General features: G+C 43.0%; 1 protein-coding gene across 1 annotated transcript in view; it reads right to left on the bottom strand.

The window, feature by feature from the left end:
• Positions 1 to 9,094, bottom strand: part of LOC122552546 (zygotic DNA replication licensing factor mcm3) — a 36,359-nt gene extending 27,265 nt beyond the window's left edge. Inside the window, exons 1-6 of the mRNA XM_087991030.1 lie at positions 8,647 to 9,094; positions 7,985 to 8,115; positions 5,272 to 5,510; positions 2,703 to 2,811; positions 2,196 to 2,349; positions 1,003 to 1,134 (exon numbers count right to left, since the gene is read on the bottom strand). Coding sequence (XP_087847156.1) covers positions 1,003 to 1,134; positions 2,196 to 2,349; positions 2,703 to 2,811; positions 5,272 to 5,510; positions 7,985 to 8,032 — 682 coding nt within the window. The 5' untranslated portion in view covers positions 8,033 to 8,115; positions 8,647 to 9,094. The remainder of the gene's footprint in view (positions 1 to 1,002; positions 1,135 to 2,195; positions 2,350 to 2,702; positions 2,812 to 5,271; positions 5,511 to 7,984; positions 8,116 to 8,646) is intronic.
• Between the last annotated feature and the right edge of the window lie 619 nt (positions 9,095 to 9,713).

A 9,713-nucleotide genomic window follows, 5' to 3' on the forward strand; every position in this document is an offset into this window, starting at 1 on the left:
GCAGAACCAACCAGTTTAGTTTGGGATTCTGTTTGGCTTGGACTGGTTGGACCAAAAGGTCTGTTTTCTTGCTGTATGAGTCTTGACTCTATAACAGACTGATGAGAAAATAACTTTAAAAAGCAACATGTTTGGAATAGTGAATACAAGGTGCTGAGATATATTAGCCCATTACCCCTCCGTGTGGCAGCAACAAGTACTGCAAGCAGTATTATGGAGCATGCCTATGAATATCTAAAGCCCTAGCTCAATACTCTCACTATTTACCAGACATCAGACCAAAACCAGACTCCAATCTTAAATATGATGTCCTGTGGGAGAAATGTAAAATCTTTACAAACACAGACGGTCCCCAAGTTGCAAATGGGTTCTGTTCTGGAGTCCATTCACAAGTTGATTTGTGCACAAATCAGAGCACATGCAGGATAATGTAAAGCTGCTGTTCATAAATTCTGGATTTTTAAAGAATAAATTGAAAGCGCATATGGGACTGCATTTGTAAACGCGAGCATTCATAAATTAGGGCCCCTGCATTGAGAATTGGTCTTGAAAAATATAAACATATTTCTTTGTCAAGAGGAAGCCGTGGCGCCATTACAACAATACCTCATGACATTTTACACTTGCTCTAGTGCGGGATCATGAGCAAGTAACATCAGTAGGTCACTCAGTCCTTCAAGCTGTTCCATCATTCAATAAGGTCGCGGCTGATGTGCCTTTGACCTCTACATTCCTGCATATCCCTGATATGCCTTTGACCCCTGGGTAATCAAGAATCTACCTCCCTCGTCCATAGAAATATTTAAAGATTCTGCACCCAAGGTCTTTTGAGAAAGGGAATTTCAAAGACACTTAACTGTGAGAAAAAAAACATTTCCTCATCTCAACCATGCTCCCTCCACGTGACTGGCTTCAGCCCATTTTATAAACTGGTAAATTCAACAATCCCTCCCTCACGATTGCCTCCAAGGTCAGCACCACAGGCTGATCAACAACTCTTACCAGTTTCTTGGTCAGTGGTGACTGCGGCAGTCAAACCCACACCAGTGGAGCCTCGGCCAGTGGTTGGGATAGCACGTGGAGCACTGAAGAGTACGTAACGCAGGAGCTGGGATTTAGCCACTGATGGATCACCTGGTGATTGGGGAAAAAAAAAGCATAGTAAGTGGGCTGCTTCTTTCACTCAATTCCGGAAAGCACACACTAAGGGCAAAGCCAGCCCCTTGCTACCTTCGGGAAGGTGGCGATGAGCTGCCTTACTGAACTGCTGCTGTCATTCCTGTAGTTAGACGCACAATGCCCTTAGGGTTTTGACCCAGCGGCATTGAAGGAACAGCAATATACTTCCAAGTCAGGATGGCGAATGGCTTGGAGGGGAACTTGCAGGGGGTGGTGTTCCCACGGATCTGCTGCCCATGTCCTTCGAGATGAAAGTGGTCATGGACTTGAAAGGTGCTGCCTGAGGAGCCTTTGTGAATTGTCACAGTGCATCCGAAAGATAGTGCACACTGTTGTTAAGGGAAGTAAATGTTAAAGATGTTGAATGAGGTATCAAGCAAGCAGGCCACCTTATCCTAGATGCTTTTTGATAATCAATAGTGCCATGATTGCCATTAACCCAGCTCTTTATTCAAGATTCTGATGGAACTAAACGTTCAACATGCGCCAAGGCAGGATTTGAACTGATGCCTTTAGAGAATTAGCCTCAGTTTTTGGATTACTAACCCAGCCACATTTCTACTGCCTCCTCATGACATTCATGCCCCGGAAATGAGGTGACTGACCTACAACAACCACAACCATCATCGTTTATGTCAGATACAACTCCAGCCGGCAGTTTTCCTCATCATTCTCACTGATTCCAATTGTTCCAAAATATCCTTGACACCATAATCAATTGCTACCTTGATGCGAAGGGCAACCATCTCCCCTCACCTTGGGAGTTCAGCTCTCTTGTTCATATTTAGACAAAGGCTGTGACATTACCACTACAGCACTGCTTCCTCCAGTATGGTGTTGGAGCTGCAGTCATTGAGGAAAGTGGACAGAGTATTCCATCAGACTGTTGACCTGTACTGTCCAGGAGGATATTCAGATTTAGCCATGAATGTTTTCATCAGGAACCCATCCACAGCATACAGATTGAAGAATAGAACTTTACCCAGCGCTCAGCAACACATTCTGTCCCCCATTACCTATTAACAGGACATTGATGTCACCACGAATCCTGCTCCCATTCTCGAGGACTTTCTCTGATCCACCCAGCAACAAGCAGAGAATCGCCTTCTTGATGTACTCATGCCCATGAATACTGGGGGCCAGGGACCTAGCGAGCTGCTCAAAGATGTCCTAGTAACAGAGCACACGAGTGCAATGTGAGTCAACAAAATCATTGCCAGTGGGAGTAAATGATTAAGGAAATGCTGTAAACCAATGGAATATAACTAACCCCATAGTCACCCATCAAAATACTCAACTAGTTTGACTCAAGGAAAGAAAAGGACATACTTAATATTTCCTTAGAAATGTTTGAACAGAAGTTGAGATTTACGTCTCTAAAGCAAAATTTTCAACCATAAAGGATGACAAGCTCAATATTCAAAAAGCATTAACTTTATTGAAGGTTCACTTTATTAGAGAGAGAATGTCTATTTTATGGTGCTACTTAATACAGGTAAAGTGATAAATTCACCAACTCCTACCTTGGACCGAGATTTACTAAATTTCTTGATTTTGGCCACATCATCCGCAGAAAACATTGGCGAAACCTCCTTGCTCATCATCTTAACGTTACATGCGATCAGGATGGTCCTACAGAAAACAGCTTCGTTACACAGTTTCCAGCTCTTTGAAAATGTGTATTCAGGTTTAATTGCTGCCCTCCTTCTTTCCCATTATTCACAGCACTAGTTGCGACTTGGCCAGACAATCCCATGGGGTGGAAGTCATCACATTTCTTTATCCCTATGGCTCTCCAATCAATCAATGAACCATTTAGGAGCTGAAACAAGTGAATAATCTCCCTGTTATCTCACAGAGGCGATGGTGATTGACACATTAGAAACTCTGAATTAGGTTGATAGTCTGGAATTCCACAATCTCTGATGTTAACATTAACTCTGGGACACAGAAAAAGATGTATAGCAAAGAGCTAAGTAGTTAGAAAAAGGAGCAAAGTGATGAGCAAAAGCATTTTCTGAGTGGCTGGAAATCACAGCACAAGTGAGGTGGAGTCACGTTCAATCAGAGCATTCAAGAGGGAATGAGCGTTTTAAAAAGAAATGATGTACTGGGTTTTGGGGAAATGGTGAAAAAATGTCAACAGATGATGATGCTCATTTGGACAGTCAGCAAAAGATACATAACATATAGGAAGGATATGGAAGCTTTGGAAAGGGTTCAGAGGTGGTTTACTAGGGTGTTGCCTGGAATGGGAGGAAGGTCTTATGAAGAAAGGCTGTGGGAACTGAGGCTGTTTTCGTTGGAAAGAAGAAGGTTGAGAGGTGACTTAATCGAGATGTATAAGACAATTAGAGGGTTAGATAGGGTGGACATTTAGAGAATTTTTCCTTGGATGGTGATGGCTAACATGAGGGGACATAGCTTTGAATTGAAGAGAGACAGATTTAGGACAGATATCAGGGGTTGTTTCTTTACTCAGAGAGAAGTAGGGGTGTGGAACGGCCTGCCTGCAACAGTAGTAGACTCGCCGACGTTAAAGGCATTTAAATGGACATTGGGAATGGAATAATAATGGAACCATGTAGGTTAGATGAGCATCAGAATAATTTCACAGGTCGGCACAACAAGGGCTGAAGGGCCTGCAATGTTCTAAATAATTGAGAATCAGGAGGTGAAAGGGAAGGAGGAACGTAAAATAATTAATCACCAGGGTAAGAATATTGAAAGAATGTCAGAACTAAAATCTGTCAAGTCCCTAGATCCTAACAGACTTCTTCACAGTCCCTTAAAAGAAAAAGGAGGTTCTTGAAATAGTAGATGCTTCAATTTTCCAAAATTCTCTAGATTTTGGAAGGGTCCTATCAGATGGGAAAATTCAATTTTGAATCTTCTATTCTAGAGGAGATGGAAAAGAGGAAATTACAGGTCGGTATGCTTAACATTGACCATAGAGCAAGAATCTATAGTTAACAAAATTGCAGCAGGGAAACTGGCTTTGTAAAAGGGAAATCATGTTTTGACTGATTTATTACAGCTCTTTAAGGAAGTAATAAACAATGCAGAGAAAAGGGAAACCTGTGAACGTGCTATACTTATGATGTCCAGTCAGTATCTGACAAAGTGCCCCAATGATTACTCAAGGTGCAGGTGACAAATCAGCATGAACAGAGGATTATTTGGATAACAAACAGAAACAAAAGAGGCAGAAATGAGCAATTCTCAAGTTGCAATGCCAAAAGTAATGGATTGTTCAAATACTTACAATTTTCTCAATAAAGGAACCACAGTTGCTAAATCTGCCGATGACACAAAGGTAGAGGGGATAGGAAGTTGTAGACAGGACATAAGCTGACTATATCATTTGCAGACTCCTTAAGTGAATGGCCAAAAGAATTGATGTAGCATAGATAAATGTGGACTGATCCACTTTGACAGGAAGGCACTATAGAACTCTGAGGTACAGGCGAGTCTGAGTGTTCTTGTACACGAGCCCTTAAGTTAGTCTCCAGGTACAGCTGGTGATTAGAAAGACAAATGGAATACTGTTCCTTTCAAGCAAATGAGAATAATCATGTTGAAAGGATTTACAGTAGCCTTAATGCTCATTGGGGAGACCATAACTAGAGTTCTGTATACAGCGTTGGTCTTCTAAACTAGTGGATGTAAATGCATTAGAAGCATCTCAAAGAAGGTTCATAAAACTGATACCTGAGATGGAGAAGACATCTTAAAATGAAGATGATATCTTGAGAAGAAAGATTGAGACTATATCCATTGAAGTTAAAGAATGATCTTATTGAACATTCCAAGGGGACTTGACAGGCGGATGCTGAAGAGATGTTTATGAAAGAGACTAGAACAGAGGACTTAAAAATAAGGCTTGTCCAATTAACACAGAGATGAGACAGATAATTGAACTAACAAGGTTATCAAGAATGATCAGAAATGTGGAGTTAATGCCACCATCAGATCAATCGCGATCCTACTGACTGGCACCAGAGGGGCCTGCTCCAAACGTGTGTGTTAGTATGGTCTGTGCTCCCACTGTCAGTGATTAATGCTACGTGCACCTTGCCTCACCAAACGTACCTGAAGGTTCCTGAGGTGTAGCCGTTCTTTTTTCCCGGCAGACAGCGGTAGGTGCCTATGACCTGAACTCGGTCCCCTGGCTTCACCACATCCACCAGGTCATTGTCCAGAATAACATCGACTGAGCGGGGCAGCTGGCCAGCAGGAGCCTTCTCTGGCATCTCCTGAATGGTTATCGTTTGATGGTCTTTGTAAGAGGACAGTCCAAATTCTGTTTCCAAGGGATTGTTCTCTTCATCCTATAGGACATGAATACACAGAGGCTTACACAACGCTCAAGCAGAGATGGTTAGTTAGCTTCCTGCTCAGATTCTTTTAAAACAAATACCACTAACTTTAGGCAGCATTTCCAGACTTCACCGCAGCCCAAAGCGAACACCAACGCTCTCCACTGAACCAGGGTTGATCCCCTGGCTTAATGTTAATTGTAGAGCCGGGGATATGCCAGGCCATGAGGCTGCAGATTGGGTTGGAGTAGAATTGGCTGCTGCTGACGGCTCTCAATGCCTCAGATCAAAATACATGACATGACATGATGGAGGAGAATTCTCAATGTGAAGGTGGTTTCAATCGTACTGATAGTCACAGGCAAATGCCTCTGTGATTGGTGAAGCCAATTGAGGGAAATACGATGTCTTAGTGGTTAGCACTGCTGTCTCACAGCACCAGCGACCTAGGTTCAATTCCACTGTTGGGCGACTGTTTCTGTGAAGTTTGAATGCTCTCCCTACGCCTGTATGGGTTTCCTCCAGGTGCTCTGGTTTCTTCTCTCAGTCCAAGGATTTGCAGTTTAGATGGATTAGCCCTGGTGAATGCAGGGTTACAGGGGTAGGGTAGGAGGGTGGGTTGGGTGGGATGCCCTCTGGAGTGTTAGTGTGGACTTGATAGGCCAAATGACTTGCTTCCATGTTATAGAGTTTCTGTGATTCTAAGGTCACGTAATTTTTTCTCTTATCACCTTCCACCTACTCAGCTCAGCAGCTAGGCCTTTTATGACTCAGACAGAATGGGTCAGTGGTGCTGCTGTCAAGCCATTCTTGCTGATGGACACTGATGTCACCACATGAAGTACATTCTTGTGTCTTTGCCACCCTCAGGTACACCATTCAAGTTGTGGCGAACATACTGGGAGGACAACTGCATCTGATCTCCATGTCACATTACAGGTGATCACCATTGCACTACACACACACACACACGGACACAGGTACACACAGACACCCACCCTTACAGACACACACACACTCCCATACATGCACCCCCTCACTGACTTAAGACACTCTGCACTTACTACACACACACACACACAACCCCCACCCCTGACAGACACACACACACACAGACAGACAAAGACCCACATGCACACATATATTTTGTGGGGTGAATTTGTACTTGCAGAGTTACCTTGCACTTTGCTCAAAAACTGCATGCATTCATGTAGAACTCTTATCTCACTTTTTAGATTAGAATCAATCTAAACATCAGGTCATAGACAGAGAACACAGGGGTCCAACACCTTCAACATATTGTCTAGCTATCACCATTGTTAACAGCTAACTCGAGAATGCAACTTTAAAAAAAAAGGTTTTGTGATTTACACATGAAAGAAGTGAAACTATCACTGTATTCTAACAGATGAAAGGCTTAACAGACAATCAATTTTTCAATGTATAATTTCAGTTACATCACACTGCAAATTTTTGCTATAAATTCTGTGTTACGATCGAGCCCTCCACAATCACCTGATGAAGGAGCGTCGCTCCAAAAGCTAGTGTCCTTCCAATTAAACCTATTAGACTATAACCTGGTGTTATGTGATTTTTAACTTTGTACACCCCAGTCCAACACCGGCATCTCCATATCCGATCTCCTGACTGTGGACCAATTTAACATATATGGCCGTATCTGGGAAATTGAGACGTAACGGCTTCAGGAGTAAGACCTTATCAAGCAGTTTCTCAATAAGCATGACATAGCTCTCCTAATTTTGTAAAAGGCGTTGGCAAGGAGACCTTTGTTCGGGTTACTACTGTCGATTCCAATGTCACAGTCATTGCAAGGGAGCTTGTCCAATTTCATTCCTTTGCAGAGGCTTTGACATAAGTAAAATGTTTTACTCTTCTATTTCAGAGAACGGTTGGGAATTAACCATATTGCTGAGAATCTAGAGGCACATGTAGGTCAGACCAGGTAAGGACGAGATATCTTTCTCTAAAATTACATTAGCCAAATTAGCTGCACTAGTTGAATATTCATCAATGGTTACATGGTTATCCTTAAGCTAGTTTTTAATTCTGATTATATTGATTTCAAACTTCAGCAGCTGCTATAGTGGGATTCATCCTCACAGTGGCAGAACATCATCCCAGGTCTCAGAATTATTAATCCAGTGGCATTATCTCTATGCACCATCTCCACTCCCTTTATAATCTTGTAGCTTTGTGATTAAACTGGGAAAGATTCATTTGTTGGTTTTGTTTTAAGAACTTTACAAATATTCATGCCAACAGTATCATAAGTTGCTCTTCAGTCTAAATGACAGGTTCACTCTTGGCTACCCCACAGCCAGTAAGATTGTCCCACCCTCACTGCACAGCTCAGAACCTCCAGCCTGAGAAAACTGAAAGTGACTGATTTCCAGGGGTCCAAGAGTGTATGTTATCAAACCCTGAAACCAGACCAGCCCCTTCACACTGTGCTGCAGCAACCTCACCTTTGTTGGGTAAATAGCGCTGGAGGGGAAGGCTTCAAGCGATGTCATATCCGTGTACTTGCGTTCAATGGTTTTTTTTGTAGCTGGACAGTAATGGACACTACGGACCACTTTGGGACGCACTAGTGAACCTGCAATGAGAACCGACAGCATTAGTGATAAATTCTGTTTAAGGACAATGACTGTTCACCTCGATGTAGTGTGCAGGAGACAAGAGTTTACAATGTCACATGAGGGAAAAAGGGCATCTACACTTACCACCCAGCTCATTATTCCTCATCCCAGCAAAAATATTCAAGTTACTTTAAAGCACAACTTATCCAGCTATCTAACACAAGCAAGATCTCAAACTGCATCCAACAATCAACAAGTATCTGGCAGCACTGATTGAAGTGGAAGGTTGATTGCAAATCCAAGGAGACTCCTTGTTCTTCAAATGGTGCTTGGAGATCTTTCAAAAACACAGGAACCACTTGGAAAAGCAGTTTGTCTTTAATTTAACATTACTAGCAACGAATCATTCTCACAATGCAGCATTAAGCTATGAACTGATTACTACATGTTCATTTTCCTCACTCGATGTGAACCAACTGCCAGCATTCACTAACAAAACAGAACGCAAATGGAGAGCAGCACCCAGTCTCACCCAATCAGACACTCACATTTGATCACAATTCCCTCCACACACACAACATTGCTGAGAAACCGAGAGGTCAAGGTTCGCGGGCTGACGTGGTTAGATCCGAAGCTGCCTTCCAGTCCGACGTAAAAATCTTCAAACTGTTTGGCATAGGTGGCATCAATTGAGGCAACAAAGTCCTTCAGCGCTCGCTGGAAGGCCAAGAGTTCTTCAAAGGAATTGCTCAGCAGTCTGAGAGAAAATTAGACAAAGATTAATTGCTCAGTGCATCAGCATCAGGCTTTCGAATGTTAAACCGAAGCCTCCAAACCAGCCCCAGTTCTGAGAGCAATAAGGATCAGGAACCAGGGATGACAGGTTTTACTGGAAAAAGAACCAAAGCCATGAGGTTTGTTTTAACAAAAAGGTGAGCTTTGATCTGGAATGCACCGAAAGCTAGTGGCTACAAATTCAATGATAACTCTGAAAAGAAATCAGTTCAATGCTTGAAACTTTGCAGGCTAGCAGTGACGGAGCTAACTATTGGGGCTTAACTGGATAGACCCTTTAAACAGCCAGTACGAGCATGATGGGCTGAATTGACTCATGGAATGCTGTACATCTCTTGGAACAAGAAAATGGAACAGAATATCAATGCAGAAACAGATATTTCATGATTATTCCACCAGCTCCAGCACATTTAAAAATTGCTTTTCAAATAGATAAGAAATTTCCCTAGTTCGAGGATTGAGAATCTCTGGAATTTGTTTTCTTTTCTTACCTACCCATAGGGTGTGGCTATGGCTGGCATTTTGATTAGATTCCCTACAGTATGGAAACAGGCCCTTTGGCCCAACCAGTCCGCACCGACCCCCGGAAGAGTAACCCACCCAGTCCCGTTTCCCTCTGACTAATGCACCTCGCACCATGGGCAATTTAGCACGGCCAATTCACCTGACCTGCACATCTTTGGACTGTGGGAGGAAACCCACGCAGGAACGGGGAGAATGTGCAAACTCCACACAGACAGTCGCCCGAGGCTGGGACTGAACCTGGGTCCCTGGTGCTGTGAGGCAGCAGTGCTAACCATTGAGCCACCATGCCACCCTG

Source organism: Chiloscyllium plagiosum, unplaced genomic scaffold (assembly GCF_037043375.1).
Source record: "Chiloscyllium plagiosum isolate Xiang-an unplaced genomic scaffold, Cpla_swu_hap1 HiC_scaffold_10, whole genome shotgun sequence".
Taxonomy (NCBI): Eukaryota; Metazoa; Chordata; class Chondrichthyes; order Orectolobiformes; family Hemiscylliidae; genus Chiloscyllium; species Chiloscyllium plagiosum.